Here is a 26,900-nt window from a genome sequence, read left to right as displayed (position 1 = left end):
TCTGACTACCTGAGGTTAGGTGTCTGTGAAGTACTGGAGCTAGGTGATGTAAGGAGGAAGTCAAGTCCTGACTACATGAGGTCAGGTGTCTGTGAGGTACTGGAGCTAGGTGACGTATGGATGAAGTCAAGTCCTGACTACATGAGGTCAGGTGTCTGTGAGGTACTGGAGCTAGGTGACGTATGGATGAAGTCAAGTCCTGACTACCTGAGGTCAGGTGTCTGTGAGGTACTGGAGCTGGGTGACGTATGGATGAAGTCAAGTCCTGACTACCTGAGGTCAGGTGTCTGTGAGGTACATCCGCATACAGGCAGACCGTCACATCCTTGGATCAGGTGGTGCAGACGCGACACGAGGCGGCTCCCCTTACACCCCCACCCGTCACGCCCACAACTGAGAACCTGGGCGTGGTCCTGGTCCTCGTTCACTCACTACGGTGTGGCTTATCGATAGGCTCCGGCTTCACAGTGATCCCGAGCCACAAGATTGGTTTGGCTGCTATCACTAAAGCCTTCACCAGCACCACCAAATCTTGCCCTTACGTTCTCCGTTACCAAGGGAAAACTTCGTTTGCTTCGTCTAACCGATGCTGCAAATCTAGGGAAAACCCCCGAATGAGACACACCATCTGTCTGGCAGGTGACGTCATCCGACTCAAGGTTTCAGCAGCCAATCACGTCACGTGATGCAGGGAAAACCAAGTCACTCTGCAGCCAACTTACGATGATGCAACAACCCAAAAAAATCTTTAGTTTCCAAGACCACTTTGTATGGATACATCTTACACTAGTTACCCCTTAACATTGTCAACGTTAGGTACACGAGCTCAAACTATGTTTACGAGACATGTACCAACACCTAATGTCACATGTAAAAGAAAAATATAAAAAAAATCTCAAGGTAACGAAGTCTTATAACAAAATGTGTGTATCGGAAATACTGCATATAATGAAGGTTACGTACCCTGAAAACTTTACGGTATAAAAATACTACTAAGAAAATGTCCATCACAATTTGACAGCTTCGTCTCCAATGTAGCGACAAACCAGTCTGTCCACACGAACATAAACAGAGACCAGGAGCAACGTACAGCCTGGGAGACTCGGACCTTCATCAGGGAATGCAGAATGGAAGGACTGGGCAGCAGAAGAGTAAAGTTGAACGTAAGGCAAGGTATGAACTATGTACCTCCCGGGTCTAGAACACGCCCAAGTTGTCAGGCATGATCATCCGCCCCCACCCACTGTGCCCCTGAGACCTCATCTGCGCGCCTTCAGGATTCGGAAGGAGACTTTAATAAGCAGGGACAATTGGACGTCTCCACCACTACGGTCGCACTCGGCCACTAAACAAACTAACACCAGGAAATGGCTGAGTGATCTCGACATCTCCACACATAACACAGGCCTTAACCAATACCCACCCACATGACGAGGGGTCTTCTGGTAACACGGCATTTAATAAGACTACGATACGTCTCGTCTTCTGGTAAAATTGTACTTAACGTAAATACCAGGCGAGAACTCACACAACCATAACGGGACACAACACGTTTTTAAACTCGCATGCAATTGTGTTCACTTATCATTTCCTTTACTTCTATTCCTGCAGTTGCATTGAACTAGGTCTTGCGTCCGCCGGCTTCGCTCGGGTGGTAACTAGGTCAAAAACCACGCGAGAGGTTCAAGAGGTGATTTTCAAGCAGGTAGCGCCACCATGGGGCTCGGTGAACGGGCTACACTAAACCAGGAAATGCCGTCTTTCGAAGAGCTATCATAAACCCAGCGTAAGTATCAGTTTACTGCTAAACACAGCAGCATACCAGAAGCATTAGTGCCCATCCGTTAAAACTTTATTCCGTTAACCCGAGCATGGTTGACGTGGCTGACTGTGTGTGCGTGTGTGTGTGTGTGTGTGTGTGTGTGTGTGTGTGTGTGTGTGTGTGTGTGTGTGTGTGCATGCCAAACACATCCCCCGACGTTAAATATTAATCACACTTCAAAGCTGGAATATACGTTTATTCAAATCGTAGTCAGCAACAATGGTGTCGGGTGATTCTCAGGTAAAACAATGTAAATGTTCTGAATATATATATATATATATATATATATATATATATATATATATATATATATATATATATATATATATATATATATTCCTATGAGTCCACGGGGAAAATGAAACAGGAAAAGTTCCCAAGTGCACTTTCGTGTAATAATCACATCATCAGGGGAGACACATGAGAGAAATATAACAGTCAGTTGATATACATCGAAGAGACGAAGCTAGGACGACATTTGGTAAACATGTGATTGTCCAAAACATGTATGTATATATATATATATAAGAATATATATATATATATATATATATATATATATATATATATATATATATATATATATATATATATACACACACACGAAATTGAATGTGTGCGTGTGTGTGTGTGTGTGTGTAATTATCTACTTGTACAGTACGTTAAGGGAATTCTATACTTGCGTGTCGACTCTGATTTGTGCCTCCAAGAGCGGCGAGTGGGCAGTGGCGCTAAAGAGGATACAGAGCGCTCAAAAGGTCCCGCAACTGGGGTGTGGGGGGATGTCAGTAAGTGTAATATATGTTACATAGTGAGAAAAATGCTGACTAAGATTGGGCAACACTGAATAGACTCTTGAGCAGTTTACGTGCTACGTCAGGTTTACAACCGTTTACAACGACTGGATTACGTATCAAGATACATAACAAACCAACTATTAATAATGAGGAGGTTATGATACTTCTCAGGTATCCGAGGTAGAACATTGTTATGGATGAAATGCTCACACATATCTTGTTTGGTGAGAACCATTTCTGAACTCACCAGTTTCACGAGTCACGTACACAATGTTCCAAGGTGTGTGTGTGTGTGTGTGTGTGTGTGTGTGTGTGTGTGTGGGTGTCAGCGGCGAAGCTCTTTGTCTCACAAGTCCTTCCGACACAGTCGAAACGGTCGCTTTCGCCTGCATATCTATCTATCGCCTGCGCCAGGGATCTTCTACGTCTTCCTCAGTTCCAGCAGCACCTTTCTATTACGAAAGGTTTACGAGAATTCCCATCAGTGTCCTTTGTGTTTTATGGTCTGTGGGGAAGAGTAGTAAGATCGGTTTATATAAACAATAACTTACAGATTAAACCAAGATATCTTTTTTTTTTTTGTTAAACCACTAAATACTTCATCACGTAATTATAATTGCATAAATGAGCTAGACTTCTACGATTTCCAACGGTTGTTGTATTCCGAATTATCATACACACGAATACAACGGTGGAGACTGTGTGTGTGTGTGTGTGTGTGTGTGTGTGTGTGTGTGTGTGTGTGTGTGTGTGTGCCGAGGAGGAACTACCACGAACCTTCAGGAGGCCACCGGTGCTGACCCAGGGGCGAGCACGGTCACGCCATCCCTCGCGTCATCAGCATCGCTCTTCCCTCCTGTTTTGGCGGGTGACCGAGGTGTCGTGACGTCATCTATACCAGAAGATTCCTCACTGGCGTACGGAGCTGTGCCCCTACGTATATGACTGTCCCCCCCTAATGCTGTATACCTTGCTCTACCTACTGTTCTACAGCCCATGTACATGTATGCTAACCTAGTAAGGCCCTCGGCCCACCTATGCAACCTGACTCGTGTATCCGTATCTCACGTCTGTCAAGAGCCCGTAACGTCTTGCCCACGCCATAACTGGTGGCATAGTATATATAGTGATGGCAGTGAACTGCACTGCTACACTCCTACGACAATCATGCCAGGTCTTCAGGAAATAGCTTTTTTTTCCTTCAAAATACTCGTCTACAACACCACAGAATACACGTCTCTTCCTCCAATGCCCACTCCACACCCCATGCATAACAATACATGTACACTCCCCATGCATCATAACAATACATGTACACTCCCCATGCATAACAATACATGTACACTCCCCATGCATCATAACAATACATGTACACTCCCCATGCATAACAATACGTGTACACTCCCCATGCAGAACACTGCGAGGTGTTCGCCCCAACCAGCACCCTTGAGCCTTCACTAACTACGCCTCGTATCGACTAACACGAACAACCATGACTACGTTTCAGCCAGGCGACACGCTAATTCAAAGACGTTTCCAGAAAGGCTACACAAAGCCTCCAGTCCTGTATACAGACAAAACTACAAGAAATCCAATTTTGAATGGGGGTAGAATTTTTGCTCATCACCGAATTCTCAAAGGTCAACTGGTACAAGAACGTCTGGCTTCTGTGAAATATTCAAAATCCTGGGTTCCGCGAGTTCCTGCTTAAAGGGTAGTCGCACTAGCTGGCGGTTTGTTCTCGTCTGTTCTGTCACTAGAGTGACGCAAAATGTGATCACAGAACAGGTACGAATGTTCCACTCAAATCATGTCTTACGTCCTACAGAGTTGGAATATATTCCACTAGTGGAAGAGTACGATCCAAAGTTTTGTTACTAGGAAGCAGGGGAAACCAAGTCTGGAGTGTTGTAAAACTAATTACAATGGATTAGCAGCGCAGGCGGAGGTGGTGGTGGCGGTTGGAGCGAGACACCTTATTGCGCACCGACACGGCCACTCTGACTCACACACACCCTGCCTGAAAAATCTATATACTGACTGTCTAGACCCAGTGCAGTCAGACACACGGGCAGGCCTCACTCCCTCGCCCCCGCCTTCATCCCGGCATACCTTACATAACAACCCCTTCGCCTTCCCAATCACACGTCCCAACCATCCATCGTGCCATACACCCATCAATCCTGCCATCCATACCTTCCAATGCTTTGCACAACATCCCAACTCAGCGACGACTACACCCACCATACCAGCCACCACAGGCCTCCTGCACCTGCCACTTTCCCCAAGAATCAATCACAGTGCGGCGGTAAGACCTGCTCCAGCAACACGTTCGTCTGATTCGTGCCGGTATCATCATCACCGGCAAGTTCACTGTGCATCCAACATGATCTAATATACACACCTAACCTTACCCTTTACCCTTCCTTCATCTCTTCCCTCAACAACCAACAGGTTCTCTCTACAACCTCGCATTCATAATAAGCCAATGCTTTCCCCCCCCTCCTCGCCCTACTTGAAGACTCACTAGACCTAGGCCCTCCTCCGCTCGACAGCACCCATTTCTAACCACTCGCCACTTAACGCTCCGCCTTACACAATGTGTGTCGGAAACATACACGGAAGTCGAAGTGGCAGAAGGTTCAAGACGTTGAGTAAAAATATGAAAGGCTCGTGAAGAGGCTCTGTTATTACCAGTTGGGCAAGTGTGTGTGTGTGTGTGTGTGCCGCAGGGTGATGGGCAGGAGATGGCTGCAGCCCGCGGGCCTAGCGCCGGACTCTGAAGGTGCAAACATGACTAGCATTTCCACCTAACGAAAGGTTAGCTGCAGCTTGTCAGCCCACAGTAAGAGGCAGCCTTACCTAATGCTCCTATCTAATCCATCCTTAACCATGAGCACGGCGGTAGGGCCCATGGCTCCGGTGGCCCTGCCTTTGATCCTGAGCCTCAAGGGTCGTGCTCAAGGGTCGCAGCATCGTACAGTAGGTTACCTTGGAACCTTACCATGAGTTCCGTAGCTCAGACAACGAGACGATTTCAATGGCTACTCTTCTCCATTGTGTTCGCCTCCCGTGTGAAGGTGCAGCGGCTTGTGGTGGTGTGGAGTCGCCCTACCCACTGTCATTGCTACTTTCAACACAGTTGCCGACGCGGACACCAAGCCCCGAGGGAGAGCGTGCAACGGCTGGGCCCCACCCTCACCCTCACACACACACACACACACCACAACTACACAGTTTACAAGATATCATGTTACATATTTGTAACTACAGTTCAAAAGAACAAACAAAGATTTGTCATCAACCAGTACAACCTAACATACAGTTCAATATTAATATGCACATCAGATGGCGCCACAAGACTTCCACAACGCCACCTGATATAAATACGGTTCACTTTCCTACCTTACACATAAAAACACCTCACTTCCTGTGCTGTCAACACTAGTACGCAACTGACAACGCCTTGAAAAGCACAAAAAGGACAGTACTACACACACACACACACACACACACACACACACACACATGCTTTCAACTCATCCACTCCCGAAAAACACGCGCTTTCTAAGCGTCTGGTAAAAAGATCTAAACAAACTTGCCAACATATGACACCAACTGAACCACTGAGTACACCGGACTACCAGCAATTCAACCGACACAACAAATCACGAACTGAAGAACATAAAAGGGGACCTGACAACGTAATCTCCGTTAACAGCCAAACAAATCGCCGGTTTTTACCGCCATAAAGTTACTTGCTCGCTGTAAAGCCAATATTAGCGATCCACTTTTATCCTATATATATATATATATATATATATATATATATATATATATATATATATATATATATATACACGCGTAATGTTACTGCCCGTCGTTTACAGACATGTACTTGCTGACATTAAACGAGATTTCCGACACGTATTTACCGACAGTAACCAGCATCTAAGACGAACTCACCAACACCTCGATGTGACTCTGAACGATGAAGTAAGCAGGAAGAAGGCGACAGTACCATCATCAAATGACGATTCAGTTCGTAGGGTAGATGCCGAAATGTCTCACGTCCACGACTGACGGACGTGTCACAACATTCTTCATCGACTCATGCAACCTGGGCTCCCTCCATCAGAACTCAATGGCACATACACGACTCTCATTTCACAACCCCGCCCACGTCTCCCCCGCCTTGCTTGGCCGTCCCTCTCGGAAACAAAAGTGTTACAAGAAAAGGTACAGAGAAACGGCGCACAACGGCATAGCCCGCGATTCCTCCTAAACCACCTAATACCATGAGGCGCTCATCAACAACACATTTGGTTCTGCCGACCTAATAAAAGTCATCCTAACCGTCAGTTCGGAAAGAAAGAAAACGCACCATCGTTTTCTACAGTCACCTGCTGCCACCACTGATCCCTCGTCCCCGAGTTGCACGTTGCAGCCATAACCATATCGAACCCGTTCAAGCTTGTATTGATCGCTACAAGAACAGCCCCATCCCTACCATTATCAATATAACCAGGTGACTTGTCATCCCAGTGTTTCTGTAAAGGCTCCGTTTAAACCCTTCTGTCCATCGTTCCATAGTCTCTACGTATCGTGTATTTTCTTCTGTGTATACTTTCGGTCTTTGGCTACAGTTAAAGTAACCATTTATAATCAAATATTATCATTTTACACCTCCAAGCTGCCCTGACGTCAACACATGTTCAGATCCTGACTGCTTCGAAGTTTCTCTTTGGAGTCAATTCCGACGTGAGCCAAATATGGTGGTCTGAAGACCCTGAAACAGCAGCAGCCTTGGCACGTGTACTTCACCTTTCTCTCTCCTGCCCTCCAGCTGCGTTGATGTCGCAAAAAAAAAATACCTTCCCACCATCTCCCGATCTTAACCTCAGGGGCCAGGGGGTACGATCCCTGGGCACGACGTTACGATAGCCTGACTTATGACCTGATCCTGAAGAGCCAGGTAGCAGGCCAGGCCATTACACCGTCGTCCCTCGAGCAATAATGTCTGAGTATTTGTGTCTGGCTTCAGCGACCAGCATGTTACACTCTGATCTCAGGATGTTAAGGAGCAAGTAGTGAAGATAAAGAATCAGAGATAATCAAACTGTCTGTGGCGGTTATTTCTACCTGCTCAAGGGCGATAAGTATGGCGAACAATTCAGTGTGTAGTGTAGAAGTCCGGCTGTTTATTCTAACATTTCTGTCTAATCTATTACCATTGGGCTGGATCACAATGGCAGCACTGCCTGCCCTCCCAGTGGCAGGCAGAGTCGCGAGAACCGTCAATATAGATGCACTGGGCTATGTTATTGTCAATCTGGAGTTTCTGCTGCAATCCTTCTGCGCTACCGCTCACAGGATGAGCATGGGGTGCACAATAAATGTGCCGGGGTTTCCGGCACAAATCCAAGCAATCCATTACACCGAAGGGGTTTACCGTCGCGGTCAAGGGCCCCCTCCGTCACGCTTGGGGGACCAACATGATATACATGATACACCTACAACGTTGCCATTTCCCATACCAGAGCAAAAACCAAGGGCAAGCAACCTTTGGCTACCCGTCCACCAAGCTGTCTCAGACTGGTTCTCATGTTGCCCAAACCTCGCGTATTTCACAATATATTCCGGTTTACATTCAACCTTTAACTTCTCGTGTTCCTTCCACTACGCTTTTAATCAACCTAGTTCGTCATGCGTAGTCTCCTGTGAGACAAGATTATAACAAGTCAGTTGTTCCCCCCCCCGCACTTTATATCTTCTCACCAGGTATCTTCCTCTACCTTAGTTTCTGTAGTACATCGACCTACAGGGGTTACTCAAGAGCAAGCAGTCTCTTCCTCCACCTCGCACAGTGTGGAACAATTGAATTGCTTTTGTTCTTCAACACACCGGAAACACACACTGTTACCACACTGTTACTGGCCACATGTTAGGCTGTCACTTGCCAATAACGACAGCTTCCTCCTGTTACTGGCCACATGTTACTGAGGCTGTCACCTGCCAATAACGACAGCTTGCTCCTGTTACTGGCCACATGTTACTGAGGCTGTCACCTGCCAATAACGACAGCTAGCTCCTGTTACTGGCCACATGTTACTGAGGCTGTCACCTGCCAATAATGACAGCTTCCTCCTGTTACTGGCCAACATGTTACTGAGGCTGTCACCTGCCAATAACGACAGCTTGCTCCTGTTACTGCCCACATGTTACTGAGGCTGTCACCTGGCCACATGAGTGTGCTACCTCTACACCCATCCACTCTAACATACCCACAACACACACGGCGCAGATATAACTTCAAACACTCCCAGTTATGATGCGTTGTCTTGAAAGTCTTCTACTTGCAATGCTGAGTCTTCTGAAGGGCATTTCACAATGCTAAGTCCTGAAGGGCATTTCACAATGCTGAGTCTTCTGAAGGGCATTTCACAATGCTGAGTCTTCTGAAGGGCATTTCACAATGCTGAGTCTTCTGAAGGGCATTTCACAATGCTGAGTCTTCTGAAGGTGCATTTCACAATGCTGAGTCTTCTGAAGGTGCATTTCACAATGCTGAGTCTTCTGAAGGGCATTTCACAATGCTGATTCTTCTGAAGGGCATTTCACAATGCTGATTTCTTCTCTGGGCGATCTATCTGGTTATTTCTTCTCTGGGCGATCTATCTGGTTATTTCTTCTCTGGGCGATCTATCTGGTTATTTCTTCTCTGGGCGATCTATCTGGTTATTTCTTCTCTGGGCGATCTATCTGGTTATTTCTTCTCTGGGCGATCTATCTGGTTATTTCTTCTCTGGGCGATCTATCTGGTTATTTCTTCTCTGGGCGATCTATCTGGTTATTTCTTCTCTGGGCGATCTATCTGGTTATTTCTTCTCTGGGCGATCTATCTGGTTATTTCTTCTCTGGGCGATCTATCTGGTTATTTCTTCTCTGGGCGATCTATCTGGTTATTTCTTCTCTGGGCGATCTATCTGGTTATTTCTTCTCTGGGCGATCTATCTGGTTATTTCTTCTCTGGGCGATCTATCTGGTTGGTTCTTCTCTGGGCGATCTATCTGGTTATTTCTTCTCTGGGCGATCTATCTGGTTATTTCTTCTCTGGGCGATCTATCTGGTTATTTCTTCTCTGGGCGATCTATCTGGTTATTTCTTCTCTGGGCGATCTATCTGGTTATTTCTTCTCTGGGCGATCTATCTGGTTATTTCTTCTCTGGGCGATCTATCTGGTTATTTCTTCTCTGGGCGATCTATCTGGTTATTTCTTCTCTGGGCGATCTATCTGGTTATTTCTTCTCTGGGCGATCTATCTGGTTATTTCTTCTCTGGGCGATCTATCTGGTTATTTCTTCTCTGGGCGATCTATCTGGTTATTTCTTCTCTGGGCGATCTATCTGGTTATTTCTTCTCTGGGCGATCTATCTGGTTATTTCTTCTCTGGGCGATCTATCTGGTTATTTCTTCTCTGGGCGATCTATCTGGTTATTTCTTCTCTGGGCGATCTATCTGGTTATTTCTTCTCTGGGCGATCTATCTGGTTATTTCTTCTCTGGGCGATCTATCTGGTTATTTCTTCTCTGGGCGATCTATCTGGTTATTTCTTCTCTGGGCGATCTATCTGGTTATTTCTTCTCTGGGCGATCTATCTGGTTATTTCTTCTCTGGGCGATCTATCTGGTTATTTCTTCTCTGGGCGATCTATCTGGTTATTTCTTCTCTGGGCGATCTATCTGGTTATTTCTTCTCTGGGCGATCTATCTGGTTATTTCTTCTCTGGGCGATCTATCTGGTTATTTCTTCTCTGGGCGATCTATCTGGTTATTTCTTCTCTGGGCGATCTATCTGGTTATTTCTTCTCTGGGCGATCTATCTGGTTATTTCTTCTCTGGGCGATCTATCTGGTTATTTCTTCTCTGGGCGATCTATCTGGTTATTTCTTCTCTGGGCGATCTATCTGGTTATTTCTTCTCTGGGCGATCTATCTGGTTATTTCTTCTCTGGGCGATCTATCTGGTTATTTCTTCTCTGGGCGATCTATCTGGTTATTTCTTCTCTGGGCGATCTATCTGGTTATTTCTTCTCTGGGCGATCTATCTGGTTATTTCTTCTCTGGGCGATCTATCTGGTTATTTCTTCTCTGGGCGATCTATCTGGTTATTTCTTCTCTGGGCGATCTATCTGGTTATTTCTTCTCTGGGCGATCTATCTGGTTATTTCTTCTCTGGGCGATCTATCTGGTTATTTCTTCTCTGGGCGATCTATCTGGTTATTTCTTCTCTGGGCGATCTATCTGGTTATTTCTTCTCTGGGCGATCTATCTGGTTATTTCTTCTCTGGGCGATCTATCTGGTTATTTCTTCTCTGGGCGATCTATCTGGTTATTTCTTCTCTGGGCGATCTATCTGGTTATTTCTTCTCTGGGCGATCTATCTGGTTATTTCTTCTCTGGGCGATCTATCTGGTTATTTCTTCTCTGGGCGATCTATCTGGTTATTTCTTCTCTGGGCGATCTATCTGGTTATTTCTTCTCTGGGCGATCTATCTGGTTATTTCTTCTCTGGGCGATCTATCTGGTTATTTCTTCTCTGGGCGATCTATCTGGTTATTTCTTCTCTGGGCGATCTATCTGGTTATTTCTTCTCTGGGCGATCTATCTGGTTATTTCTTCTCTGGGCGATCTATCTGGTTATTTCTTCTCTGGGCGATCTATCTGGTTATTTCTTCTCTGGGCGATCTATCTGGTTGGTTCTTCTCTGGGGCGATCTATCTGGTTATTTCTTCTCTGGGCGATCTATCTGGTTATTTCTTCTCTGGGCGATCTATCTGGTTATTTCTTCTCTGGGCGATCTATCTGGTTATTTCTTCTCTGGGCGATCTATCTGGTTATTTCTTCTCTGGGCGATCTATCTGGTTATTTCTTCTCTGGGCGATCTATCTGGTTATTTCTTCTCTGGGCGATCTATCTGGTTATTTCTTCTCTGGGCGATCTATCTGGTTATTTCTTCTCTGGGCGATCTATCTGGTTATTTCTTCTCTGGGCGATCTATCTGGTTATTTCTTCTCTGGGCGATCTATCTGGTTATTTCTTCTCTGGGCGATCTATCTGGTTATTTCTTCTCTGGGCGATCTATCTGGTTATTTCTTCTCTGGGCGATCTATCTGGTTATTTCTTCTCTGGGCGATCTATCTGGTTATTTCTTCTCTGGGCGATCTATCTGGTTATTTCTTCTCTGGGCGATCTATCTGGTTATTTCTTCTCTGGGCGATCTATCTGGTTATTTCTTCTCTGGGCGATCTATCTGGTTATTTCTTCTCTGGGCGATCTATCTGGTTATTTCTTCTCTGGGCGATCTATCTGGTTATTTCTTCTCTGGGCGATCTATCTGGTTATTTCTTCTCTGGGCGATCTATCTGGTTATTTCTTCTCTGGGCGATCTATCTGGTTATTTCTTCTCTGGGCGATCTATCTGGTTATTTCTTCTCTGGGCGATCTATCTGGTTATTTCTTCTCTGGGCGATCTATCTGGTTATTTCTTCTCTGGGCGATCTATCTGGTTATTTCTTCTCTGGGCGATCTATCTGGTTATTTCTTCTCTGGGCGATCTATCTGGTTATTTCTTCTCTGGGCGATCTATCTGGTTATTTCTTCTCTGGGCGATCTATCTGGTTATTTCTTCTCTGGGCGATCTATCTGGTTATTTCTTCTCTGGGCGATCTATCTGGTTATTTCTTCTCTGGGCGATCTATCTGGTTATTTCTTCTCTGGGCGATCTATCTGGTTATTTCTTCTCTGGGCGATCTATCTGGTTATTTCTTCTCTGGGCGATCTATCTGGTTATTTCTTCTCTGGGCGATCTATCTGGTTATTTCTTCTCTGGGCGATCTATCTGGTTATTTCTTCTCTGGGCGATCTATCTGGTTATTTCTTCTCTGGGCGATCTATCTGGTTATTTCTTCTCTGGGCGATCTATCTGGTTGGTTCTTCTCTGGGGCGATCTATCTGGTTATTTCTTCTCTGGGCGATCTATCTGGTTATTTCTTCTCTGGGCGATCTATCTGGTTATTTCTTCTCTGGGCGATCTATCTGGTTATTTCTTCTCTGGGCGATCTATCTGGTTATTTCTTCTCTGGGCGATCTATCTGGTTATTTCTTCTCTGGGCGATCTATCTGGTTATTTCTTCTCTGGGCGATCTATCTGGTTATTTCTTCTCTGGGCGATCTATCTGGTTATTTCTTCTCTGGGCGATCTATCTGGTTATTTCTTCTCTGGGCGATCTATCTGGTTATTTCTTCTCTGGGCGATCTATCTGGTTATTTCTTCTCTGGGCGATCTATCTGGTTATTTCTTCTCTGGGCGATCTATCTGGTTATTTCTTCTCTGGGCGATCTATCTGGTTATTTCTTCTCTGGGCGATCTATCTGGTTATTTCTTCTCTGGGCGATCTATCTGGTTATTTCTTCTCTGGGCGATCTATCTGGTTATTTCTTCTCTGGGCGATCTATCTGGTTATTTCTTCTCTGGGCGATCTATCTGGTTATTTCTTCTCTGGGCGATCTATCTGGTTATTTCTTCTCTGGGCGATCTATCTGGTTATTTCTTCTCTGGGCGATCTATCTGGTTATTTCTTCTCTGGGCGATCTATCTGGTTATTTCTTCTCTGGGCGATCTATCTGGTTATTTCTTCTCTGGGCGATCTATCTGGTTATTTCTTCTCTGGGCGATCTATCTGGTTATTTCTTCTCTGGGCGATCTATCTGGTTATTTCTTCTCTGGGCGATCTATCTGGTTATTTCTTCTCTGGGCGATCTATCTGGTTGGTTCTTCTCTGGGCGATCTATCTGGTTGGTTCTTCTCTGGGGCGATCTATCTGGTTATTTCTTCTCTGGGCGATCTATCTGGTTGGTTCTTCTCTAGTCGATCTATCTGGTTGGTTCTTCTCTGGGCGATCTATCTGGTTGGTTCTTCTCTGGTCGAGCATCATGAGAGTAAAGCAAAGATTCTCAAAAATAAAGCACATCTTGTCCATTAAGGCTGTGTGTGGAGATGCACTTCATCCCGATCATACACACAACCCTGTATACATTCACAGGCAGCACCGTACACTATCATGCTCCGCTCTCCCACCACCATAACCCACGTCACAACACCAGTGCCATTACGATGCTGCCTACCCCCCGCCAACGGGTCACACCAGCACCACACGGTGCACACGTTACCTCAGACTTGCACTCAGGGAGTTGCTCCATCCCTGCTCTCTCACCTGGAAAGAAGAGGAAAACATATATTAGCAATGAATCATATGAGCCCTTGATAGTCAGAGATTACTTTCAATAACCAGACCTACTGGTTTTATATATATATATATATATATATATATATATATATATATATATATATATATATATATATATATATATATATAGTATTCATAAGCAGATATGTAACGATCACACATGAATCTGTAGATTACGAGGGAAAATCAAAGCAGGAATATTTGCTTAAGCGCTTTCGTGTATTTCAACACATCCTCAGAAGCAAACAGTAACATATCACAGACGATCACATCTGACATGGTACTGTGTACGATGTGATCCTGTTAACATCTACTGGTGTCTCTGCATATTTTCCTCCATCTGTGACTTGTTACCATTTGCTTCTGAGGATGTGTTGAAATACACGAAAGCGCTTCAGCAAATTTTCCTGTTTAGATTTTCTCTCGTGGTCTACATGCTCATATATATATATATATATATATATATATATATATATATATATATATATATATATATATATATATAATAAAGAAAATGTTTCAATACAGAAAAAATATAGATTCTTTACGTTTATCTGAACAGCCATCAAAAAGGTGGACATACTTCCCTTTCCTCAGTATTTACATTGTCAGCGTGACACCACTTCCGCATCAGGCAACCGCATGGCTGACTGCGCAAAGTCTTCACCAAGTAAGTCCCAGAGAAAAAAAAATTTATCCCCTGACGTACTTGTGAGGGTTCCAGGAGCACTGTCAACACGTGCCACCACCCCCCACAGCAATAACTGAAGGCGGCGGCTTCCTCAAGGACTCCGGACGGAGTGGAGTGTCCGACCGAAGCAGGGAGTGTGGCATGGGGCAGCCCAGTTCGTAATCCCAGTACGGGAGAAAGAAATTCGGCAGCCGAGGAGGAGGAGGAACGGTCATGAGTTTAGAACCAGAGGTGGTGGTAGGGTACAGCAGGGGGAGGAGGAGGCCACCAGCCAAAGCCTCCTAGCAACGGGAGGGAAGCAGTGGTCAGAGCTGGGATGATGTTGATATACACCCCACCCCACCTCCGCACGATGTGGGCCGTGGCGTCTAAAGAAAACGAACGTCACTTTAAAACACACTTTTCCTCGCGCCAAATTTCCCCGGATCAATCAGCCATTATACTCCACTGCTCGACCGTGACGCTGTACCTCTTTGGTAATGAGAAAATCCTGAAAACAATTATGCTTTAGGAAATGTTTTAGTGTCAAGAACGAGGTGTCTCAGCTACACACCAGAAAAACTGTCGACCGAAAAATGCTCTCCAGCGGAAACCTGTGAAGTTTCTCTTTCCAACGCCAGTGACACGAGCCGGTGTGACTCAGCAGCAATGCTACGGGTAAACAGTAACAAAAACCTGATGATCACAAGATACGCCGCCAAGAACAGGTAAAAACGATAGGATAAGATCAATCGGTATCTTCCATCGTACATCGTATCTAACGAAAATTCTTTTCCTTCCTCATGAAAACACGCATTGCTAAGCACATCCCGTCCCAAAGAAGAAGAGTTTCTTATCTCTACAACTATCGTCCTGCTACTATGACTTCTCCTATTAACATGGTCTTTAAATCCTTCCTAAACTCCCATATACTAAGAGATCTTGAACCTTGCAGTCTTCTCTGACTACCAGAGTGGCTTCCGCAAGGCGAGATCCTCGAGTAATACCCTTTGCTATCTACTACTGTCTGATTATATGTTCACTGAAAGACTTCAGAGAATCCTATGTAGTTGCTCTTGATATATCAGAAGCTTTTAACAGGGTGCAGCACTGGAGTTTCATCTCCAAGCTCCCTTCTTTTGGCTTCTCTCCTGTTCATTCTACTCTGGTCGATCTATCTGGTTGGTTCTTCTCTGGGCGATCTATCTGGTTGGTTCTTCTCTGGGCGATCTATCTGGTTATTTCTTCTCTGGGCGATCTATCTGGTTGGTTCTTCTCTAGTCGATCTATCTGGTTAGTTCTTCTCTGGGCGATCTATCTGGCTGGTTCTTCTCTGGTCGATCTATCTGGTTGGTTCTTCTCTGGTCGATCTATCTGGTTGGTTCTTCTCTGGTCGATCTATCTGTAGCTGCTGATGGATCAAGCCTCTCACCCTTTCCCCACCAACAGCGGTGTCCCTCAAGGTTCTTTCTGTCCTGTCACCGACACTCTTTCTCCCCTTTTCATCAACGATATATTTTCTTCAACACAGATACACAAATACTCTCTCGTACGCTAACAACTCAATACCATTCCGCCGGTTCCTATCAGCTCCATCCCTCTCGCGCGACCTGGATCTCGTCTAAACGCAAATTCCTCCATAGTCCCTGACATCCCGGTGGGACAGACGGAACCTGGTTAGGTTTAATGCCTCCATAGCTTAATTTCTGACTCTCTCTCTCTCTCTCTCTCTCTCTCTCTCTCTCTCTCTCTCTCTCTCTCTCTCTCTCTAGCATCATCTCTCACAACTTTCGTAACTCTCTTGATGGATCTGTATTTAAACTGGCAAACGCAATAAACGTACTTGGTCTTCACTGTAACATCCAGCCTATTTAGGAAACCTCACATTACACAGATGGCCGAGTCTTTTTTAAAGAATCTAACGTCTTGTTTAGGTGCCGTAAATTCTGTTCTTCTGAACAGCTGTCCCACAGATGCAAAGGCTGGATCCGTCTTTGCATGGGGTATTGCTCTCACATATGGGGTGGTTCTAGTCTAAAGCACTTCGACTTATCTCCTCTCCCAGTCTAAACCTCACAAATTACACCAGTTGCCCAAAACCTCAGTGCTGGTCCACTTTCCCTCTTCTTTATATATTACTCTGGTTTTTGCACCCGAGAGCTGGCTGCTTGCGTGCTTCCGCCAATAGCCAGACCACGTATTACTCGGCAAGCTACAGCGCTGCTGGGTCACCTGATTACTGTATGGCCACTGACAACTCAAGGATAGGACGTCAGTTGTCTATTCTCTCTCTAACCACCACGAAGCTTTGGAACTCTCTTCCGCTACTTATGTCTTTCCAAACAGCTATGACATGGCCCTTTTTAAACGTTTTTCTCATTTCCTTCCAAAATCTTGTACGGTTTTTCGAACATGAAAGACAAGTAGGATTTCTGGTCAAAAGCAACAGCTTGGTGAGTTATAAGCAAGGCGAGGCGGCCAAGTCTCCAGCCACGGGCAAGTCTTAGTGGATCAAGACACAACAAGATGAGCCTCCAGTCCAGTGCACGGATTAGAAGCCTTGAGGTCACTCGGGTCAGACATCTTCCCCCTCCGTAGACAATGCGTCGTGTGTACTCCTAGTGAATACCAACCACTGATCAAGACAGTGGTACCCCTCAATGTTCTACGTCTGATAATCCCACAATAGCAAACCTGAAGTATCCCATATGGACATCCTAAGCTTCAAAGGGCACTTTTATCACGATACATTCGCCAACTGCTATCAGTGATGACCTCACTAGGTTTACCCACAACACCAACTATATACGTGTATCCAGACTGATGTATTAATCGTCAGCTCTTCGCTACGATCCTTGGGTACACTGGCCTAGCCTCTGACCTGACCCGAAGATCGTACAGTCGTATTCAACGGGGGTTTAAACGGGCAGTTTAAACGTCAGCTCCTCATACGATCATCCGTATGTCCCACCAACACCTCTGTCTTGCTTCCTCAGGTGTAATGGAGGGGTCATACGACACTAGGATTTGCTGGGGGTCTCGGTGCGTGTTGTCGTCATCATTAACTGCTTGGTCTTTGGTGTTGTCTGCTCAGGGAATCCGGGCGGGTCTTGTCGCGTGTCAGTGGGAGTCCCATCCCTCCCCTGGGATTCCCTCTAGGTTCTAGTGAGGTCCGAGAGGATCGCCGTGGCTTGCCACGGGTCCTCTTCGATCTTGGTGCGTCCCAATCAACGTCTCGGTCAATACGAGGTGGTTTCCGTCGATGCCGGCAGAACCCAGTGGGGTAAACACACACACACACACACACACACACACACACACACACACACACACACACACCTCAGCCTTAGCCTATGGAGTTCCTATTCATCCATATCGCATCCCATGTATTTTACATCTCTCTCTTTTTATAACATACAGGAAAAGACGTGAGAACCTTTTTTCTTTCACCCTAGAGTTAGTCATTGTCTCAAGAAACAGACGAGAACTTAGGAAGATGCTGATACCATTTCTCCCGGGGGTTGAGAGGATGTTCACCACTCCACTGCACGACTGTGGATCCCGTACAACTGGTGGTAGGGAGAGCAGAGGCATGCGAGGCAGTGGCTCATGTCCCGGCTGGTCAGGTCGGCGCATGACTCACACACACCACCAACAGGCGCACGCGGGGGGGGGGGAAGCGCCCTAAGTGCCGTGGAAACTCGTAAGGAGGGATAGGTAGGCCAGGCCAGGGGCCGGCAAGAGCCATACTCGGCGAACACTACCGGCAATAGTGACAGGGAAAATGTATCCACGTATCACTGCGACCCAGGATCCTCAGCTCACACTTGGGTAGACGCTACCGTCAATGGGGTCTTCGTCCACACTTACTGTGGTCAAAAAGCTCTAAAGAAACGTTCGGGCTTTGGTCCTAAATAAAGTTGATATCATACTAGTGAACGTTCTAGCAATGCTCAACTCCATTATCCAACTGGAGGTCATACAACAGTGACTGTAGAGAGGGAAAATCGTCAGTCGCCATACTGGCCGTGGTAACAATGTTGGAACAACGGGTCAAAGCCAACCATCATCAGTGGCCCGTTCATCGTCCCGCCACTACCCTTGAGGCAACATCAGGTCTTCTGTCATCATCTGATCGTGGTTTTATGACCTCTCTCTCTCTCTCTCTCTCTCTCTCTCTCTCTCTCTCTCTCTCTCTCTCTCTCTCTCTCTCTCTTAGACACACACACACACCCCGGAGTGCAGAAATGTGACAGGGGAAGGACCAGAGTTCCCATGACTGTCTGAGGCTGGCTGTTCTGTGCGGGAGACGCAGGGGGAAAAAGATGAAAATAAAACGACGACATCGAGTTGCAGGGCGGCCCACTGGCCCGTGCAGATCACAAGGCAGCTCCTTGATTCGATTTGAGCCGGTAACCCCGGCAAATTTACAGTGCACCCCATGCTCATCCTGGGAGCGGTAGCGCCAAAGGATTACACAGGTCACAGAGGGCCTTAGTCAGACCCCAGTCGATTGATAGCACGCAGGTTCTCCTGTTCACGCCCATGTTCGAAACATCCCATTAGGAAAAAAATATTTTGGACCTTATGAGGACCGACAGCTAACAATGTGGAGAGCAGCAATAGCGAGGCGAGCACAATGCATGACCCGAGACAGGGGATTAAACCTGTTAACAATGAGTCATGGACCTTGCCAGCGATGAACGCTTCGCCAGGGCACGGTGAGAGAGAGAGAGAGACTCCACGCACCTCAAGCGCTGCTTACCTGATGACACGACCGTGCCGAAGGAGATGACCTGGCTGAAGGAGGAAATGACCCGGGCGAAGAATGAGAGGACCTAGGTGAAAGATCAGAGGACGTGGGTGAAGGATTAGAGGACCTGGGTGAAGGATTAGAGGACCTGGGTGAAGGATTAGAGGACCTGGGTGAAGACTGAGAGGACCTGGGTGAAGGATTAGAGGTCCTGGGTGAAGAATGAAAGGACCTGGGTGAAGGATTGGAGGACCTGGGTGAAGAATGAGAGGACCTGGGTGAAGGATTAGAGGACGTGGGTGAAGGATTAGAGGACCTGGGTGAAGACTGAGAGGACCTGGGTGAAGGATTAGAGGAGCTGGATGAAGAATGAGAGGACCTGGGTGAAGGATAAGAGGGCCTGGGTGAAGGATTAGAGGACGTGGGTGAAGGATTAGAGGACGTGGGTGAAGAATGAAAGGACCTGGGTGAAGGATAAGAGGGCCTGGGTGAAGGATTAGAGGACCTGGGTGAAGGATTAGAGGTCCTGGGTGAAGGATTAGAGGACCTGGGTAAAGGATTAGAGGGCTTGGGTGAAGGGTAAGAACTTGGGTGAAGGGTAAGACGAGTAAAGGTTAAAAAGGATGAGTGAAGGATGAGAGGACATGGGTGAAGGACAAGCGGTCGGGAGGAAATCGGTGGATGGTGAAGATTGCGTTGTGTGAACCACAGGATCAGGTTGGCCAGCCTTCTGGACGGACGAGCCTCCCTGAAGTGGTATTAAACCCCATGTCTGTCACTGGGGTGATTATGAGGGGAGAGAGAGAGAGAGAGAGAGAGAGAGAGAGAGAGAGAGAGAGAGAGAGAGAGAGAGAGAGAGAGAGAGAGAGAGAGAGAGAGAGAGAGAGAGGTGCCCTAAATATGGGATTGAAATTTCAGGTTAACTCACAACCCAACCATAGGAGCCGACCACGGCCTCGCCTCTCCTCCCACTACAACTACCTTCGTCACAACCCAACGCCAAGACCCGACCATAACCTCTTCCTCCTCCAGAACCTCACCAAACGCCACATACAAACCTTCGCGCTCTACAACTTGGACACAACACGCATCATCACACCAGCCGCATTGTAAGTTATCAACCAAGACAATTCGACTCTTGTTGTAACGAGGACTGCGTTTCTGCACCGATGGTTCGTCCTCAAAACAAGTGAGCTTGTCCCAGTAGCATACCAAGGCGAAATCTAGATCACCCATGCTGCAGAACTCGCCAGTGTCGTGACAAGAGGCATGCGTCCATCATGGGAGGAGGAAGTGGTGGAGCGGTTGCATGTGGCACCTGTTGTAGCTCAGCTGTTCCCAGCCTGGCTCAAAATGTCAGCAGTGGACACCGACAGGTGTGTATATGATCTAATCATCCTCGTTATCAAGAATTTATGAAGGTTTATAACTACGTCTCACGTTTATCAATACAAGGGAGAGCGAGAGTGCCCGAATCCTCTACCTCAGACCTATGATGTAGTAGCAATCGTATCTTTCTTTTTCATACTGGCTCACAAAACGCAGACAAGACATACCTCAATCATGGCCTTACCGGGTGGAAAGAAAACAGGAAAAACGAAAAAACAATGAAAGAAATATGACCCAGAACTTCTCAGGTGTGTGAAGGCCTAAAGCTTAAAAGACAGAAAGGAGAAAAGACAAAATTAAAGAATTGCACAGCTCCACTGTTCACAAGGACGTATCATAACGGCTCTTCCTCGTGTGGTGGGTTTCCACACACAAAAAAAACAATGGATGCAGCAGATATACGGGTGCCACGGGTGCATGCTTGGTGGCTGGGACACATCACAGAGCTCGCCGCTTCGTTGCTTTCTGCTTCGACATCTCGTTTCTACCACGATATATAAACCTTTTTCCTACAATTAATCTCGTTATGGACCATCAGGTCTCCTGTTATTTGTCCCCCTCATGTGCCCATCGCATTACTATGATTATTACAGTCATATTACTGGAGCCTGGAAGTGTGTGTGTGTGTGTGTGTGTGTGTGTGTGTGTGTGTGTGTGTGTGTGTGTGTGAGAGAGAGAGAGAGAGAGAGAGAGAGAGAGAGAGAGAGAGAGAGAGAGAGAGAGAGAGAGAGAGAGAGAGAGAGCGGTAGCGGGGTTCAAGGCTGCCTAACCCATAATGGGAGTGGAAGCATCAAGAAACGTGTACGTGCGTCACACCGCACCGGGCGCGCGGGCTCCACCAGCACGCGGCTACCGCAAGGCCCTGATGACGTCTACGACAAGGACAGGAACCAGGTGGGACGGAGCACCAGTCTGACGAAGTCTTACGCATCTGTCATCACGCCCCCTACAGCCAGCAGGGTCCGGAATATCCCCAGACATGAGGTACCACTGGCCACAGACCCCATCAAAGTAGTACTGACAGAGGCGCCGCGCGGGTAGTCACCCCGGCTCGTCAACACCCTCCCTTACCGGCATCCCCACTATACGCCGGCTCTGACTTCACACTTACCTGCCCTCACGCTATACACACCAGCCCCACCCTACGCACACACACACACACACAACCAACTCGTCATATTCCAATTCTAAACGATCCCATGCGGAGCACAGTTACAGCAGCGGCTTCACGCGGTGTCAACTCGAGATGAACGTGCTTATGACCTGCGCTACAGAATCTAAGGGCCACCGCACTACACTGACTACATGTGTGCATACGTATATACTTTTCTACACTATTCTCTACGTTTCTGATCTCTTCCGCTATCACAAACAGCCTCAAAAGGTCCAAACTTAACAGTCTGATGCTGTTTGCATTCTTTGGTATTTCCCAGATAAGGGCAGTGGTGTGTTATCTGAGAACCTCCGCGTCAGTCAAAATCTGTGTATTTAGGACTTACGTATGTATGTGTGCTGAAGCCTTGTCATGACAGCATACAGTTGGGAGCAGTTGTTATAATCTGACCGTAACAAGTTGTGAGGTGTGCTGAGGCTACAACCTCGCGTTGGTGAGAAAGACGAGGCTGACGGGGTTGTCACAACCTTGCGGCTCAAGAGGTGTACAGTGGGGGGAAAAATATCACGTTTGGCATCATGAATCATGGCGAAAATATGGACCCCATCCTTCTAGATATATATAGGACTCCGCCTGTGTGCTGAAGTCACATTCGACGAGGATGTATCACTGTCAGCAGACGGGACAGGGTCCAGCGTCGTCGCGAGCCTCCCCGCCGCAAAGGAACCCACCTTACCATGCTCCCACGTAGAAGCACAATCATGAAGCTTAAGGAACGTGATAAAAGGTGTTTTTAGGTTCAAAAGGAAACCAACTCTAGGTGTATATTCCCATTAAGTTCTCAGCTGGCTAAGAGGAATTTTTCTTTACTTCTAAATAATGAAAAAAAAAAAAATGGGAAGGTGTGGGTAAGGGGAGTTGATGTACCCGAGGGTAGAAGATCCAGGAGAAGTTTCCAGCGCGTCCAGCCGAGGGTCCAGCTCCACTATAGGAGGAGAGCGACGGACAGGAGCCACACCCACAGCTGGCACTCCTGACCAAATAAAGTCCCCCCTACCCCCACGGCCATCGTATCCTGCCCCTAAGTTATCAGTGTAACTAATGTATACCATGACAGGAGGCACGACTCTCTCTCTCTCTCTCTCTCTCTCTCTCTCTCTCTCTCTCTCACACACAGCGAGGTGGAAGCAACACAAAGAAAGGCGTCGATGCGAATATCACTTTACAGAAACGAAGTGCGGGAATGTACTAGGTGTGAGAGGGTCTTGGCTGAATGTGGCATGAAACGCCTGAGAGTCGACGTTTATCCTTCTATTGCCGCTACGGGTCCAATACTACGAGAATAATAGACGAGACAGAAGTGTCTTTTAGTAGATACTGAAACTGTGTATAACACGACACGCAGTATATAACACGACACTCCACCCAATACTTGCGTCCGTCCACGACTGGCGACACAGCTCCCCAAGCCACTCTGACCTCCCCAGCCACACACACGAGAATTTCCATATCCACTACACCTGTGGCCACACTTGCATTCTACACTGCCTCCAACCTCCCTCTTCTTTCTCAGCTACTGTCGTTCTAACCCTCCTTCCCTTCGCCCCTAAGGCACCACACACTGGTCGCACTACTGTCACTCACCGACCCCTTCAGAACGACGGTCCATGAGTTCGACGATACTATTATCCTTTTGGGTACGATGGCGTGTGTGTGGCCTGTCACCAAATGGAACTTTCACGTTCGGGTCTAACTAACGGCAGGCTATCATACCTCAAGGTCGGAGTGTTCGTCGTGATCATGGGGCGAACACTGCTGGGTAACAAAGACCACAGAAGCCGACGCTGCCAAAAACCCAAGCTTTAAATGCATAAGAAGACTACATACAGCTACTTCGACCATATGTTTCTCGTCGCTGCGAAATCGCTTAAACAAACGATGACGTGTTTAACATTATGTTACACCGGCGGTATTTTCGTCCCGCACACCACATCTTCCTCTCTTGTTGCTCAGATAAAGCTGAATAAACGCAGCTTCTTAAGGAGCAGTTCTGGAAGAGTAATGTCAAGTTCATGACTAAAATCAGTTTGTCGAAGACTTTGATTTTCACCACAAAAAAAAGGACATTTTATCATCAGAGTAAAGGATACGACGAGATGGCAGCCTTCTGCTTCCACCCCCGTAATCCTTTTGCGCTACCGCCCACAGGATGAGCATGGGGTGCACAGTAAACTTGCCGGGGTTACCGGCGCAGGTCGAAATCAATGCCGCTCTCATTGCTGTTCTCTGGGCCGTGATCCGCTGTTCGCTACTACCAGAAAAGATATACATGTAAGACTGAGAACTGAATAAACACACTACACCTTCCTAGGTGGCAAACCTAGTGTAGAAAACTGCCTACGATCTCTTCTTTCATTTCAGACCCACTGGACACACGACCTCCCGCATGTATGAAGTATACCAGGACCAGTTCCCGAATACTTGAAAAGCGGTCAGACTTGACGCCATGAACCTGGGAGATCCAGCCAGAGTGCCACTGACCAGGGCAATCAGGCTGGCACTGCGGCCCCGCCCAACACCACCACCACAACACCAGCGAGTCATACCGTCACACCTTGTACTCAAAACTGTCGTTACTTTCCCGCGAGACTGAGAGCAGACGAAAGAAACCAACAGAGAGAATTAACAATACATAAATATCGAGCTTATACCCCGAGTCCCGGCATGAAAAAAAAAAGATCTACTGATGTGTGGATAAAAAGTGTCAAGTATCCTCAACGACAGACTAAGCCATTTCAACCAGCTAACCCCCCAGTAAAAAAGGCCTGGGTAGGTACCCCATATATATATAACTTGAGGGATCCATAAAGAAGCAACAATATGGCCGGGTCCCAGACAAAGCTCTGGTAGGGAGGAGGGTGGTGTAGTAGGAGAGACGAGCCTCTTATATCGATCTAAAATAAGGTGGGGTCTGGGGCCAGGCGTCGCCATCGACTCTGATCAAGGCGCCGAGCGAGCGACCCAACGGACGCTACCACACAACCCACCTCCCACCGCCGTCCCCCCCTACTGTACCGGGCTCTTGATGGAACTACACTCCTTCCAACTTTCTAACTGCGGCTTACAAGGTGAGCAAGGACGAAAATGGGTTACACGCTACGCTACTGCCTGACGTAACTTCTAAGAAGGGAAATGATATCTCTGTAAAACCTCACTTATACTTTTCAATATCAATTCCATAATTTGTGATCCACTCGACTCCTTTTTTTGAAGGTCATATGTCGAATTTTTTTTTCCCCCTTCAACACGTAAGTACGACCCACGCGAGTCAGGACCATATGGGGGTCAGGTCATCAAAACCAATGGTAATACAGTTGTCCTCAGTGATCGTACCTCCGTGGTTAAAGATAGTACTGTCGTGCTCAAGGTAGGGGTTGGTTATGGGCAAAGACAAGAAGGGGGAGAGGATCACACGATCATTCACCGCACCAGCTGCAGCCAGGCTGGCTTGATAGCCTATGGCCCAGGTCAACGAAGGGCAGCAAACGCCGCCGCTGCCTGGGGTCACCCCTCTCTCTCATTTCACTTTCACCGTAAAGTAAGAGTCAAGTAAAAGTATCGGTGACCAACTGACCTCAGCAGCAGCAGTAGAGAAAGGGCCAAGTGAGGAGAGCTGGCAATAACAGAACTGGGAGGAAGCGGAGCCCGAAGAACAACAACGAGAGGTAAGAGCCACGAGTCGCTGGCTCAGTGAGGGAAAATTACCTCTCGAGCCAGCTGGAGTATGACGGGCCATGTAATCGCAACAATATGTGTCCCGTCCACGGAATATCTGCGACACCTGCATTGCACCACTGGTATCGTCGTGGGCGGAAGAATGGGAATGAAACGTTTGTATATACAAACGTTTCATTTCTATATACAAACATTTCATTCCATTCCTCCATCATGCTCCATGACTGAGGCTGGAATCTCCTAAAGTTATAAGTCAGGTTAAGTTCCACGTGAAACCCTTTAGCACAAGGGCGTAACCCATGTGATGTCCAGAGTTACAAGTCTTGTGTCATCCAGTTCTTTACACGACGGGTAACAAACGCCATAGTTTCACCAGTACCTGACTTACACTTTTCAAAGTTATGACCAAATGCGACACCCTACAGCGACGAACAAAGCAATCCCAAGCGTCTGCCAAGCTTCGGTTCACAGAGAGAGAGAGAGAGAGAGAGAGAGAGAGAGAGAGAGAGAGAGAGAGAGAGAGAGAGAGAGAGAGAGAGAGAGAGAGAGAATGCATTTCGGAGGGTCAAGAATGACATCAAAGACGAGACAGTGCTGCGCTGTTAGGGCTGGCTATCTGTCTGTTCACATGTAAGGGAAAACAAGATTGAAATCCATTTACGCATCGGATATTATGAACAAGAACACTGTCTGATAAATGAACACAGAGTGTTCGAAGGTTCTATCATAACTTCGGTGCCAGGCAAACTGTCCGAAAGTACATTTTGAGTCTTATTAAAGACATCTGGGTAACAAGAGAACAAAGTTTAAAGGCAGATTTAGACCTTTCAGCCACTCTGAACCTCTATGTAAAAGGCATCATACTTGGGCAAACACCAAACTAAAACGTGTGGTTTTCCCGCCATTAAACTGTCTATAGGCGAATAAGCAACAACGTAAGGTTTCATTAACTACTTAAGACTTCGAGTTATTATGACCAAGGTTAAGATGCAAGAGGACCTCCAGTGATTACTCCTTGAGTTAATGATAATAACTACTGCTTATCATTATCAACATGAGAAGGTGGAAGTAAAATACGAAAGCGACAAAGGCATCGCCTATATCACCTGCACTATTACCTCATACGATGTTCAATATCACAAATACGCAAGTCAACCCTGGAGTTCGTAGGTAGGATCAATGGATATGATGACCTATTCTTTTCGACAGAGGTCACGCTTTCGTGTACAAGGATCGCAGTCGTGTTGAAGGATCGCAATGTCGTGTTGAAGGATCGCAGTCGTGTTGAAGGATCGCAATGTCGTGTTGAAGGA

The 26,900-nt window shown here is 46.8% G+C and overlaps 1 protein-coding gene across 8 annotated transcripts in view; it reads right to left on the bottom strand.

Annotated features, from left to right (window-relative positions):
- LOC139759472 (nuclear distribution protein nudE-like 1) overlaps positions 1 to 26,900 on the bottom strand; it is a 228,957-nt gene that overhangs the window by 57,794 nt on the left and 144,263 nt on the right. Inside the window, exons 1-2 of one of the 8 annotated variants that reach the window (XM_071681637.1) lie at positions 18,103 to 18,247; positions 13,850 to 13,893 (exon numbers count right to left, since the gene is read on the bottom strand). The exons of the other annotated variants lie outside the window; for them this stretch is intronic. Coding sequence (XP_071537738.1) covers positions 13,850 to 13,893; positions 18,103 to 18,232 — 174 coding nt within the window. The 5' untranslated portion in view covers positions 18,233 to 18,247. Of the gene's footprint in view, positions 1 to 13,849; positions 13,894 to 18,102; positions 18,248 to 26,900 lie in introns of those variants that run through there. 8 annotated transcript variants of the gene reach the window in all.

The sequence above is a fragment of the Panulirus ornatus genome, chromosome 33 (assembly GCF_036320965.1).
Source record: "Panulirus ornatus isolate Po-2019 chromosome 33, ASM3632096v1, whole genome shotgun sequence".
NCBI lineage: Eukaryota > Metazoa > Arthropoda > Malacostraca > Decapoda > Palinuridae > Panulirus > Panulirus ornatus.
The sequence above is the reverse complement of the archived record's forward strand: the minus strand, read 5'-3'. Positions and strand labels throughout refer to the sequence as shown.